The sequence below is a fragment of the Neovison vison genome, chromosome 5 (assembly GCF_020171115.1).
Source record: "Neovison vison isolate M4711 chromosome 5, ASM_NN_V1, whole genome shotgun sequence".
NCBI lineage: Eukaryota > Metazoa > Chordata > Mammalia > Carnivora > Mustelidae > Neogale > Neogale vison.
In genome coordinates this window covers 15117964-15139746 of record NC_058095.1, presented here as the reverse complement: position 1 = coordinate 15139746, position 21783 = coordinate 15117964, and the positions used below count along the sequence as shown (strand labels likewise).

Sequence of the window (21783 nt, the reverse complement as noted above, 5' to 3'; positions counted from 1 at the left end):
CAGATTCCTGACGATCCGGTTGGTCTCCCGTGGGACATGCACAGTCACCCCTCCGGGCTCGTATTCATTCAGCGAGGTGACTGGGCACCCCCCTCGGAGCTGGGGGCGTGCAGTAGGCATGCGGCGGGCACTCAAGAGCTGTGGCTGAGGAAAGACAGTTCCGTGGGCCTGTCGGCGAAGGCTTGCCAGACCTACTGAGAGAGGGAGGCTTTTTCCTCAGTGGGTTCCTCTCCCGACAAACCAAGGGAGCACTGAGGTGTCTTGTTTGATTTTAGTAGCTGAGGCTGCAGGCCCGAGGGGAGGGGAGGGAACAGCCCTAGCTAGAGTTCCCCGAGCGAACTTGGTCGGAGCTGGAAGCTCTTCAGCAATCTGGCCAGAATTTCCCATCCTTACCAGCTAAGAGCTAGGCGGCTGCATCCTAAGTGGAGAAGCTGCAGGTTTCCTGAAACCGGCTGGAGACCCTCGAGACCTTTTTTTAAAAAGCGGCCAGCCCGGAGTCCTGCAGCCTTTCCTCCTTGCTGGTACCGCTCTGTCTACTGCAGGGACGAGCAAGGAAGGAGACTGCTTCCTCTAGACACCACACTGTGCTGAACAAACATCCCTGTTGTGCAACTACGTCCATTTCCCCAAAACAGCTAGAGCCAGGGAAGCAGGAAAACTCCAGGCACACAGTTACCCCAGCCTGGATGCCACAGTTACTTCAAAGAGGACAGGAGAGGACTCTAGAAGGAACCTCCTGCTTGGTCTGAAAACTTTGAGACCTCAGGGGGTTCCAAGCCCTGTCAGGTGAGGGACACACTGAGCCGGTGAAGGAGAGGGGAGGCGTCTCCTTCAAGTCTGGGATCAGTTGAATATTTCCAAACACGGAGACCCTGGATCCAGAGGCGAGCACAGAAGTCGGAGGTGACATGGGCCACTCACGGGGTCCAGGGGCTTCCGCCCTCACACTGAGAGCCAGCTGTGATCTTGACCGAGCCATTAGCTCGTGACATGTACCAAGCCATGTGCTTTGCATGCTTTTAAGCAAATGAAGCTTCGCACAGAAGCCCTGATTCAGGAGACAGACTCCACAGACGCAGAAACCAAAGACCTCAAGAATATGGAGAATAAAGTCAGTATCAGGAAGGATTCATGTAACCCAAGGATCACGCATCAGAGGATTTGCCGTAGGGCCCTGTTAGTGTTCTCAGCGACGTGCCCATCTGGAGCCCCCGGGGCGGCCCCGTGTGAGACCCCGCCCGACTTCACCATAAACGCACCTCCTGCCTGGGCCTCAGGAATGGCTCTCAAGTAAAATCTCCACTTGTTCCCCAAGTTTTGCTCCTCCTCTGAAGGAATAAAGAGACATATTTTTAAAAGGCAGAAAGTTACTGGGGGAGAACTTCTTGCCAAGGCCCTTACCAGGCTTCACCCTCCAGGCCACTCTCTCTGGGTTGAGAAAACGGTTTCTCCCCCACTGGGTCCACAGACCGAGCGGCCCCCGGGCCATCTTCAAGCCTGTGTCCTGACAGCACGCGTCACTGTACGTTCTGTGCCCAGCCGGGGGATGATCCATTTGTCAAGCCCGGTAGAACTAACCTTGTATCTGACTGTTCTGGAAGCACCTTTTTGTCGCCACAGTAAATGAAGCCAGCAGGCCAGAGATCTGCTGTAGACATTTATTGAATCATCCGTTGCACCGATGCTACACTGCACTTCAAAGACTGGCCACAGGCAAAGTGAAATAAACCACGTGGGGCGCTTTCAGGGGGCCTCCAGAATCATCCAACAGACACTCGGGCCAACAGACCAGTTTACAGGTTTTTACCAGAAATCTAAGGTTCCGTCTCTCTCTGGGGCGTCCTGGCAAGGGAGAGTCACAATTGCACTTGGGTCTGTCCGAGGGGGCATTTCTCCACGTGAAAATGTCTGGCTCTACGGCGCGTGCCAGGCGGGGGGAGAACAGACGGGGCCCCGGTGCGGGCAGAGCGCACCGTGTCACCGGCGAACTCCCCGGGCCAGCTGCAGCGGGGAAGGGGGTTCGGAGGGGACTGGGCCGCCCTGCTGGGGAAGGCTCGGGGCCACAGCCACCTGCTCGCTGAAGTGGCATCGCTGGAGGCAGGGCTCAAGGCCAGAATGGAGTGTTCGCAACCGGAGCACGAGAGGAGGCTGCCCCCTCTCTCGAAGGCAGCGCTGAGGTGAGAAAAAGGCAACCATCGAAGGAACAGCAGTCGGGTTTGGAAAGCTCTTTGCAATTCTTCATTTACGTAACCGGTGTCTGTCTCAAACTGTGTCATGCTCCTCAAAGCCCAGAACAGGAGGAAAAAAGGAGAGAGCATTCACCGAGTCCAAGAAGCACAAGGTCAATGCTCTAATCATGTTCCTTCTAGGCTGAAGCCAAAGAGTGACTTGGCAGCACGGAGCACGTCAGGCAGCTGGGAGCACGCTCCGGGGCTACTCAGCCCCGACTGCCCACAGAGACGGGCGCAGCGGGGTTCTAGAAGGGCGCTTTCCTCCGCACAGGAGCGGGCGGCCCTGCCTTCCCTGGGAACAGGGCAGCAGCAGCAGCAGCAGCTTTCTGCTTAAAGAAAAAAAAAAAAAAAAAGATAGAAGCCCCGGGGCTGAGGTCAGAGCGAGAGCAGCGCCTAAGCCGGCTGCTGAGGGCGGGGAGCCTGGCGGCGGCCAGCAAGCCCCAGCCCCGCGGAGCAGAGCCCCAGCGCCAGCAGCCCAGCGCCCCTGCCCGGGGGCCATCTCGACCTCCTCTCTCGGTGGCCCTCAGCCGCCAAGGACAGTTTGTCTCCAGCCTGGGCCCTGGCCCTCTCCCGGCAGAGCCGTCCTGGGGCTGAGGCCCGGAAAGAAGGCGGCCGAGAGTGCAGCTGGGCCGAAGCCACATCGCCACAGCTTCCCAGGGGCGCGCCCCTCCCCTCTCCAGGGGACCCTTGCTCTGGACACCAGCATAGTTTATACATAATATCACCTGCTCCGCTGCCAAAGTCGGGGCCATTCTCACCACGTGTCATTCAGACGGACGGGACTCTGGTCTGAATTCAGCGTTACACAAAGCAAGCCTCGGCCTTGCCAGGCCTGTCATTAAGGCCCAGTTTCTCCCACAGCTTTGTGCTCCTGGCAGCCCCTGGACTCGGCCCAGCATCCGCTCCTCAAGAGGAGAGCCACCCTGCGTCTTCTTGAAGGATCTGTGCTTCTGTAGCCCGGACTGACCACCCAAAACCCTGCCCGAAGCGGCTTGAGTGGAGGGGGTGACCGTGACAACAGGGCCGGGGTCTGTGCGTGACTAACGGACTCTAAAGCAGCAACAAGGAAGGAAAGCAGAGGAAGCCAAGCCCTAGAGCCCACAGTGCGGCGCTGGCCAGCCCTCCCCGGGAGCCACCCAGCCAGCAGAGCCGCGGCAGAGCGTGGGAAAGTCGCCTACCCAACGCCCCCACCCCGAGCTGCAGCGGCCAGCCACAGCCAGGCCCTCCGCGCGGGAGGAGGACAGGCCGTCACTGGGAGCCGGGGCTGTCGCCTTCTGTCAGCGTCTTGAAGTCCATGGAGAGGGCTTGTTCCTCGGCCTGGGGTGGCCGCTTCCAGTCAGAGCGAGTCAAGATGTAGAGCACGGTCACCCCGAAGCCGACCAGCAGCAGGCCCAGCACGTTGGCCAGGACACCCTCAGCCTCAAACGTGCTGTACTTGGCCCTGCGGGGTGAGGCGGGAGGGAGAAGCCCCCCAAGGGGTCACCGTCGGGCCAAATGCCCTCCGCACCCAGAAACAGCAGAAAGATGGCCTGGTGTCCCCTCCCCAGCCCCGCCCGTGTCCCCCCGCCCCCCCACAGGAAAACCTTCCCTAACCCGGGGGACAGCAGAGGGGAGGAGGCTCACCCAAGTTTGAACAGCAGCGCCTCCTTCAGGCCCAGCAGGGCGGTGCCCACGGACAGGAGGAAGATGGCGGCGCCGAAGAAGACGTGCTGTGGGCGGTAGCGGCTCCGCAGCGAAAACGAAGCTCCGGGGAACAGGAAGAAGCTCAAGCCCACGAGCCACTGCAAGGAAAGGCGGGGGCTGCCAGACACGGAGCTGGCCATCCGTCTGACGGAGCCCAGGACACGCCGACAGCAAGGACGCAGAAGCCCTGCGCCCACCCGTCGGGCTCCCTCCACCCTACAGAGCTTGGGTGCGGCCGCACAAAGCGCCGGGGCGGCGGAGGTCCCGGCCGTGGCGTCCCAGGCCTTGGCCACACAGACGTGCTCTGAGGCACCCTCGCCTGGGAAATCCTGGCTTTTGCACCCATTTCAGAGTCCCCAGGCAGCCGCCGGCGGTGCTAAAGCACCTCTTTCACTGTCAGGCACACGGCCTGGAAGTGGGCCCTGATGGGACACCCGTGTGGTCACCCCCTCCCTCCGCCCCCGCCCCAGCCCCCATCACCGTGGGCTGAAGCCTCACCTGCAGGAAGTAGAGAACCAACACGAGGAGGCCACACCAGCTGTGCAGGCTGTACAGGTCCGCGTAGCCCTTCTTCCGGTGGTAGTCGAACACTGCCACCACGCCTGGGCAGGAGAGAGGGGCCGCGTGAGGACAGGGCTGCCGGGGAGGTGACCCAAGGGAAACTCGACTCGCTGGCACTTCTGGGATCTGGTCCCAGCTCGGTGGCTGCCAGCACCCAGTGTCCCAGCCGGGGATGCCCGGACGGGGGCGGAGGGCTGGGGAGGGGACCGTAACAGAACTGGAGTGGAGACAGACGGATCAAGCAGCTACTTCCCCAAGTCCAAAGCAGAGGTGGGGAGAGGAGAGGGGGCGCTTGTGCCAGGGAACTCACCCACCAGGGCGATGACGAGCGCGAAGACGTGCAGCAGCCCGTGCAGGACCTTGGTTGTGCGTTTGGTCTCATTCCTGAAGACCCGGTAAACCAGCAAGGCTTATGGGGAGTGAGAAAGGGACCGTGAGGCCTGCCACCAGCACCAAGGAGACACCCCTTGGCTGGGGGAGGCCATCAGAATGAAGGGCTTGTCAAGGTCCTCCAGCCACAGCCAAGGGGAGAGAAAATAAGGCTCCGTGGGGCCCAGCAGGGGTCCCCGGATGTGTGTCCCCTAGCATCCTCGTCACCATCACTTCCTTGTCAAGTGTGCTGTGTACTCCAGGCTGTGTGGTCAAGGTGATCACACAGTGATGCCGAGATGTCACCAAGCTTCTGCATTCACCTCTTAGCTCTGATGAATAGTCCAGGACGGAAGCCTGAGCAGACACTCACTACCTTTACCAAGCAGGCTCCCTACACAGGGAGACAGGGAGGCCCCAGGTCTGAAGCTAACTCCCCACCCCATCCCTGCGCTGAGCCACACAGACCCAGGCGGCACAGGGAATGCCTCTGTGGAGCGGCTGCTGCTGGAGGAGGGGCTGTCACCAGGACCACCTCTAGGAAGAATGGGTCAAACAGATCCAGACTTCTTAGCAGAGGAGGAGGCCACAGAAGCAAGTGGGGGCCAAGCACAGCCTCACTCCTTCAGAAAGGAACTTCAGCTCTGCCAAGTCCAACACCCACCCCCGACACACACACACACACACACACACTCAAATCCACCCTCTTTCTCCAGATATCAAACCGTCCCCACAGAAGCTGGCCTCAGCTCACAGCCCAAACCCTGGGCTTCCTGCTCTAAGCAGCGCACACACACCACTAGATGCTCCTGTGGAAAGACCAGGACAAGTAGGAAAGGAGTTGCCACCCCCACACCTCAGGCCTGGATTTGGATGCCTGATGTCCCCAGGCTCCAAGCCAGCTTCCTTCCTGTCTTTTGTGGAACAACCTCAGGACAAGAGTGTTTGTGCAAACAGCCTCTCTCAGGAGCGGCTCCGGGCGCACAGGCGGGACTCACCGTCTCCCTGCAGGAAGATCAGGCCTATGACCATGGACAGCGGGTGCACGTTAAACTGCAGGGCGCCCTCCCAGGCGATGCCGCCCCTGTACAGACCGAGCCAAGCCCCCGTCATGGCCACCACAGTCAGGCCCAGCAGCTGGGAGAAAGCCACGTAGTAAGGCAGCGCTCCGGGCGTGGCTGCCAGGCCAGCCCGACTGTCCATGCTGCGGCAGCTGCTGGAGGAGAGACAGACAGCTCAGAGCACCACACGCCAGGCTGATCCCAATGCCCCACACACCCCTCCCCCCTCCCCCCGGCCCCTGTGCTGAAGCCGGCCACCCCAAGTCTCTAGTGCGCCAGCAGAGGTGCCCCACTTCCCCGGAGACGGACCAGACACCAGCTGAGAGAGGCCACGACGGTGCAAGTGAAGGTCCCCCAAATTCGGGTGGGAGCAGGTGTAAAGCCTGCACCTGGCTTTACATTTGGTTTCACGAGGCCCCGGGTGTTCTCAGGGGGCTTCACAGACGAGGGACAGAGAAGTGAGGAAATCCCTCGAAGGAACAGGGTTCCTCACTGTTTGTCCCCCAGGTGTGTCCTAAGGACATCGGGTGCATCCCCCGCCCCAGTGTGCAAGCCTGCCGCCAGAGAGGAAGAGGAGTCCTGCCCTTCCCACAGCAGGCCCCTGCTTACAGCAGGGATGTGCTCGGACCCCGCTTCGCCCGACACACATGGGCAACAGGAGCAGCCAAGCAGCCTGCTCCCCCTGTGGCTGCCTCTTCCCCCCACCGGCCCTGCTCAGGGCAGGCCAATCTGCACTCCCGCTCACCTCCAAAACTAAAGTCACCAGAAATGAGCCCTACAGGGAACAGCACCTCGCGTTCAGGGCTCCTGGTGTGTTTCATACATGTCACTCCGCTCCCGGTGAGCCTGTGTGAGGCCGTAAGCAGGGAGTTACTGGACCCATGCTACAGATGAGAAAATGGCAGTTCCAGGATGTTTGGGTGTGTGTGTGTGTGTGTGTGTGTGTGCAGCACATTTCCTGGCTCCTCTGCCCAGTCCACCCCTCTGGTAGTCTCCTCCCCACCCCGCCCCCCCCACCCCCCACCAGTTAGGAAGGCCTTCGGCCTCATGCCAGCTTTTCACCCTGAATCAGTTGGTTCTCCTGACCCAGAGCCCAGCCCTGGCCCAGACACCCCGGAGGGAGAGGCATCCTGGGCACGAACAAAGATAGCCTCCATCCGCCTTGCCTTGCTGCTGGGGTGTCTGTCCTGTGCCCACAGAAAGGTGCTTTCCCCCTCCCCAGTCCTGGCCTCGCCTAGCACTGCTGGAAACATCCCAGAGAAAGACAGCCGAGCAGACACATGCCTAACAGGCTTATGGTCCCCTGCTCACAGCTAGCGTGTGCTCTTTCTCTCCCTGTACCGCACAAGAACTTGTGTCCAGCCAGCCTGGTCTTCTACTGGAGGTTACCCCCCAGTTCTTTCTGCCATATCCGACAAATGTTGGCAACTTCACCATCGAAAAAAGTCGGTGGCAGTGGGGAGTGTTACTAATACACTTCTTTCAGTAAAATACAGATTAGCAAAAAAAAAAAGGAAAAAATTACAAGTAATCAGCATTTTCATGTGTGTCCTTACATCATTTTTTTCTAGAAATATATACATTATTTTATAGAAACAGAATCCTACTGATTTCTAACCTGTTTTAACTTCATAGTAGGTCATACTCATCTCTTCATGTCAAAGAAAATCCATCTACTTTACGCCATCATTTCAATGACGTCACAGGATTACAGACTGCGGCTGTTCCGTGCTTTAACCAACCTGTTGAACCTGTTGTTCAACATTTAGCTAGCTCCCAGTTTTTCACTAAATAAACCATGCTATGTGATCATCTTTGCACATGTGTCTTATTAATTCCTCACTGGAGAACAGAGGTTTTTGACATTTTATCAAATCATCTTCCAAACACACTCCCACAGCAGGTTGCAACACCTGTTTCCAGAAGGCCTGGCGGACAACACCCCTCTGCTTCTGAAACTCTTGTCTCTGTATCTGTCACCTCTACACAGGTAACTCCTAAATGGTAGGCCCGTTCTGTGCTCTCCCCCAAATACAAACCCAATTTCTAGCCACCCACCATTCGCCTCTCCCGACAACCCACACACACTCCAAACGCAGCACGTCCAAAGTCAATTCATCTGCCCCTGACAACCAAGCCCGCTCCTGACCGCGCACCTGGCAGACATGGGCACCGAATGCTAGAGGATCTCCCCTGGGCTCCCCCCGCCATCACTTCCCTCCTGGCCATCTTCCTTGCCACCACCCCAGCCGGGATGGGGCTTCTGCTCCAATCTCTACACCCCCACTGTCGCCCCAGCCCGCACCAACAGCGTCCCTGCCTGCTGGTGAAATGCCACCTCTGTGACAGCATCCGGACTCCCAAATCTGTTTCCATGGGCGCCCCGGGTTTTCTTACCAAATCCACTCAGAGGAGACTCTCGCTTCCCCTACCACCCTCGGCCTCACACTTCCGGGCCTCACTCCCTGCTCCCCGCCACTCGCACACACACCCCCACCTCCTCCATTCACCCTCTCCTCCATCCCTCGGCCCACCACCTGAACCCGGCATTTCGTTCATCTCTGGCCGGTCCTCTGCACCGCCAACCCTCGCCCGGGGCTCAGTTACCCCGCGGCGGTCTGCCTCCCGGGAAGCTCGCCTCGCCCCTCTGCTCACCTGCCCCGGGAGCTCGCTCAAGGCAGGCCACGAGCCCCACTCTTCCTTGGATCAACTCCGGGATCTGTTGCCTTGCACTGACTCGAACAGGAAAGATCAACCAAACAGCTGCTGTCCCCGGGTCACCTGTTCTCAGTCCTCCTCCCCTTTATTAGATTCATCCCCAGAACGCCCGCGGCACAGTCAGAACCTGATTAGCTCTGAAGGAGAAAGAACACAGGGAACGTGCTCTGCGGCCGTCAGACCTGCCACAGCTTCCGCAGCCCAAGCTGAATGACCGACGACAGCAGCGGGAGCTCAGGGCAGCAAAGGAACTGTCGCTCCCAGATCTCGGAGCTACTCCGTGGCCAGGCCGGCCAGCCTCCCACTGAGACAGGCAGAAATCAAAGCGAGGGTCTCTGCAGAGCTGTGAGGTTGTGACTTAGAAGGAGTATGGAGCTCCTAAAACCCTTGGAATTTCCCAACCCCGCCAGAAACCTGCCCTGTTAACGAGCCCTTAGATAACCAGTGGGCGAGGGCTGGTTGCCAGGGAAACCAACCACGTGATTGACAGCTGGAACCTTCCGTTCCACCCTCTCAACCTCTAGGGAGCGGAGAGGGGCTGGAGATTTGAGTTCCATCACCAATGGCCAATGATCTAATCGAGCCTGTCCAAGTAATGAAGCCTCAGTAAAATCCAAAAGGAGCTTCCCAGAGGACGGCTACCCTAGTTCCCCGGGGATAGAAGCTCCTACAGTCAGGACCTTCGGGACCTTGCCCTAATGTTCCTCTTCCATCTGGCAGTTCCTGAGTCATAGCCTTTTAAAACAAATCTACTAAGTAAAATGTTTCACTGAGTTTTGTGAGCTGCTCTAGCAAATTACTTGAACCCCCGAGAAGGCCAGGAGAACTTCGCATCAACAGCGGGTGGGTCGGAGCCACAGGAGCGACCCTGGATTTGCGACTGGCATCCGAAGTGGGGAGCAGTCTTGCGGGACTGAGCCCTTAACCTGGGCTCTGACACGATCTCCAGGTAAACAGTGTCAGGACTGAGTTAACTTGCACGGCACCCAGTCTTTGTCCACTGAGAACTGGAGAAGTGGCTGATAGTGCTGAAAAGGAAAAGCACTTTGGAATAGCCGAAACCACCGAATGGGGGGCTTGAACATTCTGCACTGTAACTTCCCATCCTGAATTCCCCAGGAAGTCCGAACCCTAATACTGTTTGGAGCAGAGCACAGAGCGGAGAGGCCTGCCTGTGTGGCCGGGAGGATGGCTCCCAGCGGACTGCAAGCCCCCTCCTCTGTGCTCAGCCTTCTCTCGCTTAACCTCCGCAACACCACTAGGATAATAGGAGTGTTGTCCCACTTTAATGGGTGAGGAAACTGGGGCTCAAAGAGGATACATGACATGCCCCAAATTATCAGCCGCGAATAGCTACTCAACGCATTTGTTCACTGAGCACCTGCTGTATGCTGGCGAGACTACCAGATGATGGAGCTATACAGGTAAGACGTGATCCCTGCCTTCGAGAAGCTTGCAGACGAGCTGCAGAGCAGATGTGGAATTTTTTAGTAAAGGGTGGTAAGAATTCAGGCTGCAAGCTCAACTCAGGCCTCCAAGGGCACTTGCCACTCTCCACCTGCTTTAATACAGGGAGGTGACTCGCCCCAGCAGCTGGTCATCGGGCAGAGGCGTGGCTTTGCCCAGCATGGAGGGTGGATCTGAAAGCAATCAAAGATCTGAACGCGTGCTTGCCAAAGAATTCACTCTGAACCACAGCAGCAAGGAGACTCTCTCTGTCCCACGCCAGTCCTCCTGTGTCCCTCACTTCTCGGGAAACCAGGCTCCTAAGGGAGGTGCATCACCGCATCTAGCACTGGTATCCCCTGCGGGCTCTCCTGGGAGAGAAGGAGGCAGGATGGGAACAAGCAGTTAAGAGCGAAGGGCTGGCAGGAGGGCAAACCAGCCGATCCATGAGATTTTCACATCAGCTCCTCCAAAGGCAGCTCCCCGCCTCATCTGTGCAGGGAACTAGGCATCTGGGTGATGAGGCATCCAAGAGGAAACCATCAATAAAGAATGACCTTTGGAACTATGAAAGCCCAAGCTGTCTCCTCCATTCTTCCTTTCAGTGTGAAGGTGATTTAAGTCCAAGCATGAGGGATGCAAGAAAACTCACACCAAGCAAGACCATCCTGCCTCAGGCAGGCCTGTATCCTGCCTCCAGGTGGTCTCACAGTCAGATTCACAAAAAATCCAGATTCACAAAAATGACAAAGCAGTGAGTGGTTCTGTGCTTCACTGAACATGACCTGAACGATTCCTTCAAAAACAGCTTATTTGGTTCAACATCACGGACAACCCATCTTTGGCCAAGGAGGGCCTGCTTCCAATGCTGGAGAGAGAACCTAACTCCGGTTGGAAACTGACCCACCCACAAACACATCTTGCATGTACAAACTTGGAAATCAGTTGAACTTGGAAATAAGCCGCAGGTCACTCCCTAGTAAGCAGTTGCCTTTGAATCATGTGCCTTTGGTTCCTAATCCAAACAGTGACAACACTCTCTCTCCCTTCCCAATCAGGCTGTCCCCCCTTCACCCCAGAATGCTGGTGGTTCCTGGGCCTTTGTTCCCGGAGCAGAAGCAGCAGCACCAAGGGCCTGGAAGCTGCCATTCTCCACCCCAAAGCTCTCCTCTGCTGGGCAGACCGGAGTCTTAAAAGCAGAGGAGGCTCTTACAGCCCTTTCCACAGCCACTCTCTTTTCTATCAGAGCACAGGATGGGGGTGACAGTTCTGGCAGCTTCTGGAACTCTGGGCTGAAACAGTCACACACCACCCCCACCCCACCTCGCCCCTCCCACACACACTTGCAGGCCGGATCCACTTAATGCAATCAAACAGTCACAGGAGCTACCCGCAGGGCTTGACTGTGCTCAGAATCACTCTCTCTCCCTGTGTCCACAGTTTCATTTAAAGGCCACCAGGCCTAATCTCATTATGGGGACCAGACACTGCGCCTGTCCTAGAGCCTGGAAGCAGGCAGCCTGGCCTGGCCACAGCCCTCCTTGTCCACAGCGGGGTTTTAAAATTGGGTTAGAGAAGATTATACTGGGGACAGAAGTTAGAGCTTTTCTTGATGGGTGAGTGCCGGGAGGAGGGGACAACTCAATTGCCCGAGAATATCCTAGAAAGTGATGGAATAGAAAGCAAAATGAAGGCTGAGGTGTCAGCCAGGGCCCCAAGTAGCCTGCAGGAAGAAAGCAAAGCTTGAAGTCAAACACTGAGCCTGGTTCTCCATTAGGTACAGTGGGCTTGGGCCCAGGGTTCCCAATACTTGTAGGGTCCCACAGAAACTGTTAAGATTTCTGCTATATCAGGAGAAAAACCAAATTCAGTGTTGAAGAAAATGCTTTAATTTTTAATCCAGCCTGGATTATATCTGCTTTATACCAATACAGTTGTAAAATATAGGGTTGGGTTTTTTTAATTGTTATTATTTTTGGTGGAAAAAGGGTCCCACCAAGGCAAAAGTGCCTAGGACCCATGAATGCAGCTCTGATTTTAAAGCCAGCCCTACTGTTTATGTGCTCCTGCTCAAACCAAGTCCCCTCTCTGGACCTGCTTCCTCAACGGTCAGATAAGGGGACATCGAGTCCCACCTTCCTACTCACTGGCCTAGCAAAAATTAAGAGGGATAACTATGTACGAGAGCCTAGCAAAGTGCCTGCCACATGGTAGGCATTCAGATAACAATCTAATAAGAATAAATCTGATCCTAATAGCAGCTTGGAAAGAGTCACACATCAGAAGTTGTTGACATAGAGGTCTGGGGCCAAAGAGAGCCAGAAGGCAGCAGACAGCACTACCCCTCTCAAAAATCCATATGCCAATTCTGTCTACTCTCTGGCCGGTCCCCCGAGGTGCAGAAACCCCTGGATCTGGGGCCCATACCTCCACCAGTGCCTCCTGGTGCTGCTGCCCCACCCCATACTGGAACAAGGAAAGCGGCCAGGGCTGGGAAGTTGTGGGTCAGGCAGAGGTGGTTCCCCCTCCCAGTATGACAGGCTTCTCCTGCATAGGGGGTGGACCACGGTGGTAGCAGGTTGCAGCACCCTTTCTCTATGTGGGTCTCACCTTGGCATTTACAAGTTTTCTTTCTGTACCTTCTGCCTCACATCCAATGTCACAAGAGAAATCAAAAGATCTGTGAGAAGGTGGCAAAGCTTTGGCATTTCTTCATTTGCTATGAAAACAAAGGAATCGGATCCAGAAGTCCTGAGATGGAGCTTCATTTAATGAGATTTAGCGACTCCTCAAAGACTGCATGAGTGTAAGAGAGGGGAGGGGCAACCCCAAGGAGAAAGGCTTGGCGTGGGGAGGGTCCAGCGGGATCCCTGGGGGAAAGAGCAGGTGGAGACGGGAGGTGGCTCTGTCTTAACCCAGGCGTCAAAGGCAGCAGCGGACCCCCACCCTCGGCTCCGTTCTGTGCTCTCTGTGCCCACAGGTCTGGGCCCACCAGGGCCAACCCCATGAGCCAGGGTTTCCCAAAGGAGGAACTCCTTGGCTAGGTACTTCTCAGCAAAAGGAGAGAGGCAGGCTCAGGGAGGCCCCGCCACCGGCAAAGCAGTTCGGCCAGTCTCGGTTTCAGGTTTCCAAAGAACAGTCGTAGCAGATGTTGGCTGATCACGTCTACCGTGTTTCTAGAATATGGCCAACTGTCAGGCGTGAGCCCCTAGATAAACGTGAGGTCACCTGGCGCTCGGGTCTAACTTCCGCGGACTGGCACGGAGGCTGACCCAGGGCCCGAGGCCGCCAGCCCAGGCCCGGCGCACGGCCTGCTCTCTCACCCCCCGCCCTGCTCCGCGGGTTCGGCAGCGGGTGAGGCGAGGGCCCGGGGTGCTGGCGGATGAGGGGCTGGAGAAAGACCCGCGGCGGCCCGGGGGGCGGGCGCGTTCCGCTGCGGGCACACCTGGGTCCCCGCCCCGACTCCGCGCGGGGGCTCGGCTCGCTCCCACCCGCCCCGGCCGCCTACCTGGCCGGGCGCCGGGCCCGGAGCTCGTCCCCGCCGTGCAGCGCCTCACCGCGCACGGGCAGGCGAGCTCCCCGCGCCGCGCCCCTGCCGCTCGGCCGGTTCCGCCCGCCGCGCCCCGCGCAGAGCTACGGCGTCGCCATGACGACAGGGCGGTGGCTGCGGGTGCGGCGCGAGGTGGGAGGCGCGGCGAGGGTTACTGGGGGCGGGGGGCGCCGGAAGTGCCCCCGCGCGTCCCCGGCACGCGGGGCAGGGCCCGGCGCCCACTAGTGCCCGGCTCTCGGGACCGGCTCCCGCCGGATCCCGGGCCCAGCCCTTGACGCCGCGCAAAGGGAGATGCGGCGCGGCGCGGCGCGCTGAGGGGCGACAGCCGCGGCCACCGCGACCCCGGCCTTCTGGACCCGAGTTCGGGTAACCTTCGAAATCCGGGCCTCGCGACCCGGGGCGCGTTCAGGGGCGGAAGGAGGTCTGCGACCCTGTGGGTGTGAGGGCCTCCCGCCCGGGCCTGACGCGGAGGCCGCGGGCGCTGCCCGGGGGGATGGGCTGCGCGACGGGGAACGGGACCCAGGACGGGCACGGGGACAGGCCCGGGCGCCGTGGGGTGGGGCTGCCGGCCGGGAGAGCAGTCGCCGGGCCTGGTCCCGGGCGTGGGCTCCGCGCTTCCTGATTCCCTCCACGCCCTCCCTCCTCTTCCCTCCCACCTTCTTCCCTCTTCCCCTCGCCCCGCCCCGGCTCAGGTGGCCACTAGGTGTCAGACACGGCCCGGGCCTGGGCCCACGAGGGCGCTCCCGCCGCCCTGGGGGACACACCCCTCCCTCCTGGTGCCTGGAGGGAGTTGTCACTGGTGGGCAAGGCTGGACTCCTCCCTCCCCAGTACCGCCTCCCCAACACACACACACACACACACACACACACACACACACACACACGGTGGCTTTTTTCCGCACCCCTTCCTTAAGGGACTTTGTCTGAGACTGACTACCCACCCTTCAGACAAACCAGCCTAAGGATAAATACCAGTTCTCACCAGCCCTCCTGAAGGCCTAGATCTTGCCAGCCGCAGCCTCCCTTGTCCTAACAGCTGAGAGAAAGATGCCAAGGCCAAGGCTGGGGGCCAGCCCCTACCGCAGCCCCCTATCCAGGAAATGCTGTGGGTAGATAACAAGTCCAGCTCAGACTTCTCACAAGCTCAGAACAAAAGGTTCTTTCCTGTCAGTTGCCTGGCAAGGCTCACCAAGAGCATGAGGGTAGGAGGGAAATGGGGTTTCCTCCCCTGGAGTTGTAAAAGAGACACCCCTCCCCCAGGGTGTCCCTCCCCCTCCCCCTACCTCCCACACTGTGGGCTTCCCATGGGCAGTGGCCAAGGGCTCCTGAAGGACCCTGGCCAAAGGGGGCTTGGGGATCTAATTCCCCCTTACAGAGAAAACATACTCAAGCCCATAGCAAGACACCCAAGGGTGCCCACTCTTGTGGGCACATCTTCTTAGGGGACAGACAGAGCAGGGCCCACCCCTCAGAGTAACCAAGCTTAAACCTGCCACCGCATAAATTTGTTGGAGTAGCTTTCCAGTTGGAGGGAGTTAATGGACATTTTAAATTAAGAAACAGCTTCCTTAGCGTGCCAGCAGGCAAACAGCAGGCAACAAATGCTCTGTGTGTTAAATGTGGAACTGAGCCATTTCCCATTGTTTGGCCTGTATATTTGGGCCTAGAGGAGGAGGACTGGAGTGGCACAGGAGCGGAGCCTGCTGGGAACTCTGTGATTTGAGTGCCGAGCTTCCCTGGGTAGAGCTTTCAGCCCCTTCCAAAGCTGGGAGAGAGACGCCTGCTGAGGCAGGATGGGGCCCCTGAGTCCTTCTTCCACCTGCCCCCATGGTCCTATGGCCTTGGGCAGCAGCGTTTTCCTCTCAGAAGGGAGTGAACACCCTGCCAGCTTACAGTGGGGAGGGGAGAGCCGTGGTGCTCTGATGGAGGTAAGGTGCCTCCCTGAGGACCAGCTACACAGAGACTCAGCACTAAGGACTCAGGGCTCCACTCAACTCTTTTAAAGATCAGGTGATCCCACTAAAAAGCCACCAAGCTCCAGAACCCCCAACCCAGGATGGCAAACACTCCCATTCTCCCGCCACTGCCTGCTGCTGAGACTTCTGCCGCAGAAGCTACAGAAGCTTCCACCCTCGGCTAGGGGCAGAGAGGTAGGTAAGAGCAGGCTAGTGGAGCAGCACCAAGGCACCTTCTTGAGGACGGAGATTGTGGTCCAGGGCATTTTCCATGCAACAACCCCCACCCCCTTACCGCACTCATAAAGCCACACTAGACTCACCAAATTCACTCCTGCTTCTCCTTCCGAATGCCCTGGTTATCGCTTGGCTTATTCCTTCACATGTCAGCTCCTGAGAGAGGCCTTCCCTAACAGTCCAGTCCAGTGGGGCTGAGGTTGAGTTGTGGGGAGGACTTTGCATTAACTGTGCTTGTGACAGCACTGGGAAACCACAGCTGGCGCTCACCCTCTTCTTTGGCCAAAAGCATTTATTTAATGAATAGGAGGAATCAAGAGAGCAGAATGTGCTTCATGAGTAGGGTCTCAGATGCCCCTGGGGAACCAGGCTATTCAGTGCTGCCCTTACTAGGGTTCCCAGACTGAGAAAGAAGGATTCCCAGTTAAATTCTAATTTAGTATTGTTTTTGGCATCATCGTGCTCTACTGATGAGTAATATACCAAAAATGTATTTGTCATTTATTTGGTATTCAGATGTAGCTGGATATCCGGTATTACCTCGCAAGCCTATCTTGCTCCTGTGTGGGAAGGACAGGAGAGGAGCCTCCTAGCCATTCCAACCACCCACCCTGCACAGCTCCCACACCTCCAACAGGCTGAAACACCCAGTTCACTCCTGTTCAGAGTCAGGTCAAGGTGCATCTCGTGCACATTCCTCTTCAGCATGGGATGTAGACAGAGGCCTTTACCTTGGGATACAGAGAATGCGAAAGACATAGGTGTCGCTGGCCGGCAGCAACAAACGAGCAGAGTGTCTCCTGAGAGGTAAGGGATGAAAATGAAGACGCGGGGGACACAGGGCTGTTTGTCCACATGTGTCGTCCTTGCTTTATTGCCCGCCACCTTTTATAGGATATACACCGCACGTCTAGCACGTACACACTTACAAGATGTTTTCATATGATAAAAGCCCATTTCCCGCAATAGCAATACAATCATCGAAACTGTAGCAATCAGGTGTCCGGAACTACATCCTACTTTCTGGTTGAAGTTTAATAGTAAGTTTAATGGTCCGATTTCTCAGAAAAACGTTTATTCTTAACCTTAACACAAAAGAGGGTGTGGGGCCCAGGTTGGTCGGAGCCCGAGCCGTCGTTCATCGTGTTAACTCCTTCCTCGCTCTGTGCCTCCCACATTTCCCCCTTTTTGTTTTAATTGCAAAAGATGCAAATGTGCATTAGTTCTTTCCTTGAATCCGGACCAAACTTTTAAGGATCCCTCCACCTATCAGAATTAGGCATAAAATGGCACCAATTAGACGTATTAATATCCAGAAGGTATGTTGTAAAACATTTCCTGGGTTAAAACCTCGTAAAGCACTTAAAATATGATTAGCTAACTTAGCAGGGTTAGTTATGTCAAGTCGAGCATGTCCGATTGTAACGATATCTTGTTGCAATTGTAAAAGATCTAAACTGAGATTAGTGTCGTGCCAAATGCCACGTAAATGATTATGTATTCTTTCCCTAGAAATATTGTTAGCGGGTAGAGGGGTTACACATATATGCTGATAGGCGCCGTGACACATAAGGGACATTTGTGTTTTTAGCGCAGATAATTGTACTCTAAGATACTCTACAGCTTCTTCTAGACCATTAAGCCGTGCTAAAAGCTTTTGATCTATGTTTTGCTGAGTATGCAAGGCCAGTGAAATATTTCGTGAAAGCGCATTTACATGATCTGCTGTATGTATAGTTTGAGACAACGCAAGAGAGAACATAGCAGCACTTGCTATGAGGGTAATAAGAGCGCCAACCCCAGCTATACGCATTCCCACCATTCTTTTCTGTCTAGAAATTGCATTCCCCAACTCTACTGCAAATTGATATCCATAACTGGCATACCAAGGTCCTTCTACCTCTACTGGCAGTAAGAAAAAGGGTGGCTGCATCACCAGGAAAACATGAGTACGTTGTCTAGGGTAAGCTATCGGATCTATGGGTAAACAATTGGTTAATCGACAATTAATACAACTTATATGATATAAATCACTATTAACAGTAATTATTCCCCATCCCAGTACAAGGAGAAACGGTCTAGGCACACAAGCGCGCAGGGTAAGAAGTCCAGATACTGCCTTAGGGTTTCTAATAGGTCCCATAGCAGCCACTAATTTCCAGAGGTCTGGATGGAACATCCCTTGCTTAGTAGAAAGAATGCTGCCAGGAATATGTCCATAATGACGGGAATGTCGAGAGTTGTTTTGCGAGGCTTCCTTTGACCAGTCTGTAATAGGGAAATTGATACCCGTAGGAGACAGAATCAAAGGCTTGGATTGATAACACTCAGTCCATATAGAATCTTCTATGTCTCGAATAGAAGTCTCGGCACAAGGTGGATGTCCCGTTGGTTGCATTCCAACTGCAGATCTATTGATTAAGGAAGATGGGAGCACCTCCAATAGGCTCCAGGGAGAATCTTGACGTGTGAGAGTTAGGGATCGATACCCTTCATTACCTTGGTTGATATACACAGATCTATTATAACGAGCAGTATAGACACAACCAAATTGAGGAGATTCTTCGGTAAAAAACTGAAAGCATACAGGAGGTACAGAAGAGGTGGCCCTCCATGAGAAAGGCCAGGGCCGCTATCTAAATAGACACCATCGTCTTCAGGAAACTCATCTCCTCCAGAAGTTAGCTTAGGGAGGGATTCATATGGGGGAGCAGTTGGAGTGAGAGAGGAAGGATCATCCTGCGATGACCCTAAAGAAATTAAATCATCCTCGGGAATTGGATCATTATCCCCTTCTCCTTCAGTTGGGGGAAGGCTGCATTCCAAATCAGGCTTATGAGAGAGCAACACAACAGAGTGAGAAGGATCCAATATGTCCCTAATGGAGGCCCATATCACGAAAGTTCGTGGGGGAAAAGCAGCGGCGCCCCGTGCAAAAGCCTGATTTTTTATTTCTTGCCCAACTTTCCTCCAATGTTCCAAATTAACACTACCCTCTTTAGGGAACCAAGGACATAAGTCCTGTATGGTTTCAAAGAAATTTTCAAGCTCCCTTTTAGAGAGCTTGGACCCCTTTTCTTTTAATAATACATGCAGGGTCTGAAGAAAGTACCCAGACTCGGCTGATTGTGCGAGCCCCATAACCCGCGAATATGTTCCGGACCACCCGGATCCCTTACCTGAAACCGAAAGTCAGGCCGCCTTGTTCTCAGGTCCCTGTTCGGGCGCCACTTGTCGCTGGCCGGCAGCAACAAACGAGCAGAGAGTCTCCTGAGAGGTAAGGGATGAAAATGAAGACGCGGGGGACACAGGGCTGTTTGTCCACATGTGTCGTCCTTGCTTTATTGCCCGCCACCTTTTATAGGATATACACCGCACGTCTAGCACCTACACACTTACAAGATGTTTTCATATGATAAAAGCCCATTTCCCACAATAGCAATACAATCATCGAAACTGTAGCAATCAGGTGTCCGGAACTACATCCTACTTTCTGGTTAAAGTTTAATAGTAAGTTTAATGGTCCGATTTCTCAGAAAAACGTTTATTCTTTTTTTTTTTTTTTTTTTTTTTTAAAGATTTTATTTATTTATTTGAGAGAGAGACAGTGAGAGAGAGCATGAGCGAGGAGAAGGTCAGAGAGCGAAGCAGACTCCCCATGGAGCTGGGAGCCTGATGTGGGACTCGATCCCGGGACTCCAGGATCACGCCCTGAGCCGAAGGCAGTCGTCCAACCAACTGCGCCACCCAGGCGTCCCGAAAAACGTTTATTCTTAACCTTAACACAAAAGAGGGTGTGGGGCCCAGGTTGGTCGGAGCCCGAGAGCCGTCACTCATCGTATTAACTCCTTCCTGGCTCTGTGCCTCCCACACATAGGAGACAGGGTTCCCCAGACCAAAGACTCTGTAAGACACGCATACACAGAATTCACGCACACTTTACAGCGGCGATTTATCGAGTCCCTTCTGTGTGCCAGGTGCTGGGCGACCGTGGGACAATATCAGTGGACACGACATACAAAGCCCTTTACTTTCAGGTCTCAGCTTATAGAAAGGAAATCCAGATGTGAGAGTCAGGGAAGGCTTCTGGAACCCTGACATAGACTCAGAGAGCTGCAGGACAAGCAGGGGTTCCGCTGGCAGAGAGACCATGGGGAGAGGGCAGGAGTATCCCAGCCAAAGACACAGCTAGAGCGGCTAGAGCATTGTGCAGGAAGGTGAGCGTAGCCTAACATGGTACACCCTCCAGGCTCCCGGAACACCACCGCCAGAGTCCACAAGCTTGCCCTGAAGCCTGTGCGGGCGTGGGGAGCTGAGCCTTGCCTTGGGATGGCAGATCACTGAAAGACGCTTACTCTGGCCTGTCTTCGGAGGCAGGAGCCACCTAGGGCGTGGGGTGGCCCCATCAGGCCCCCTCCCAGAGGAACTTGTTCCAGCTTCCTTGAAAAGAATACAAGTCTTACAAGTCTTATTCTGAAAGTACCCGCCATTTTGATGAGCTGCAGATGAGACAAATCCCTCAGGGAGAAACCCCCCCCTTTCAGTTTTGGGGGGGGGGCATGGGCCCCAGCAGGAGCAGGAGGAGCTGCAGTGATGGGGAAGGCGTGGCAGGGGGGCAGGGGAAGCGGCTGGCTCCTGATGAAGACAGTCAGTCACCTGGGACCTCTGGAATTCCGGGACATCGGGCTGAGGGCTGGCACAGGCTGTGGGTCCCAGGCTGATGCCAAAGCTAGTCCGGTCTGGGAAGACAAGACTCCGACAAACACACTGATTTAGCCCTGCGGGACGGCTGGAGAAGCGATGGGAATCAGCAGAGTCAGGCCAGCTTTTCCCTCTGCCCGCTCTGAGGGAACCGGGCCGGGTTAGATAAACAGTGAGGACCAGCCCGGGGCAAGAGGGGGCGTGAGGGCCCTGGGTGCGCGAGGTGGGGGGCCACGAAAGGGGCGGGCTTTCCAACCTCCCGGGGTGTTTCTAATGACACACGTGCACAGACATGTATGCGTGCACCCACACACAGAAACCTAGTTGCGCGTAACAGCAGGTGTTCCAAAGAAGATTAAGCAGGAGAAGGGCTGGAGTGTCACAGGAGGAAGGCTCTCTGAGGAGAGAGGGATGCAGGCCCTGTGGAGATGGAGGGGAGGTTGAGTCCAGCAGAGGGAAGAGGGAGGAAGGGCAAAGGCCCTGAGGCAGGAATGTGCATGGTCAGCTCCATCCCATCCTGCCCTCTAACACTGCCCCCCCAACCCTGGCAGAGGAGGTGCTGTATGCAGAAAGTGGCAAGAATGCAAACAGGTCCTCGCAGAGGGCAGAGGTTGAAGATGTGAGGTATGTTGGAGGGACTTAGCAGTAGTTGCCGGGGCATCTAAACGGTGTCTGCAGGTCCATAGTTGTATCTGATTACGGAGCACATCCCTCACACAGTGGGGAATCTGGATGGTCACAGTCTCTAGGGCACTACCAAGCTCCCATTGTCCAGCATGGCCTGCGCAGGAGGCATTGGAGCCCAGCTCCAGAACCTCACTCCCCTGGGCCAGCTCTCCCCTCCAGGAAGAAAACTCGAAGAGGTTTGTATCCCAGTGGTGTCCTCCATCCCGACCTTCTGGCTTTTCTCCTTGGGTAGATCAGTCGGTCGGTCAGTCAACAAACACTGAAGGCGTGCTAGGGGCATTCATTGTGAAGAGCAAAGGTGTGAGGCCTGGGGTAAAGGGTGGCCCGAGCCTTGCGTGTTGTCAGCAGGGATACGGGAAGGGAGAGGAGATCCTGCTGATAATGACAGCCGCCTAATCAACTCCACAAGCCAGCTATAAACTGCAGGGCTAGGACTCTTGCACTTTGTTCAAAGCCTGTGACAGCTCTGCGTTCTCACCTTGACTCTGAGAACTACGCCAACTCGAGCTCCATACCCCCTGGTTCTTGGCCAACCTTCTCATGACAGAAGTGCAGCAGGGGCGTGGTGACCATGCTGAGCCAAA

The 21783-nt window shown here is 55.9% G+C and overlaps 1 protein-coding gene across 7 annotated transcripts; it reads right to left on the bottom strand.

Moving 5' to 3' along the window:
• Window positions 1-1644: 1644 nt before the first annotated feature.
• Window positions 1645-16109, bottom strand: LOC122906094 (transmembrane ascorbate-dependent reductase CYB561). Of its 7 annotated transcripts, none has more exons than XR_006384517.1 (7): window positions 8561-9414; window positions 5843-6060; window positions 4786-4884; window positions 4413-4516; window positions 3855-4012; window positions 3410-3672; window positions 1645-2557 (listed from the first exon to the last, which is right to left on the bottom strand). XR_006384517.1 is itself a non-coding variant. In XM_044247661.1 (7 exons), exons 3-7 carry the CDS (start codon window positions 6045-6047, stop codon window positions 3480-3482), a joined length of 759 nt encoding a protein of 252 aa, XP_044103596.1. In that variant the 5' UTR covers window positions 6048-6060; window positions 6651-6751; window positions 8561-9414; the 3' UTR covers window positions 1645-3479. The 7 variants fall into 7 exon arrangements, 6 of the variants coding, with proteins under 6 accessions (XP_044103596.1, XP_044103599.1, XP_044103597.1 ...); XM_044247661.1 differs by adding an exon at window positions 6651-6751 and having other exon boundaries at window positions 1645-3672; XM_044247664.1 differs by lacking the exon at window positions 8561-9414 and adding an exon at window positions 14602-14623 and having other exon boundaries at window positions 1645-3672.
• Window positions 16110-21783: the final 5674 nt, after the last annotated feature.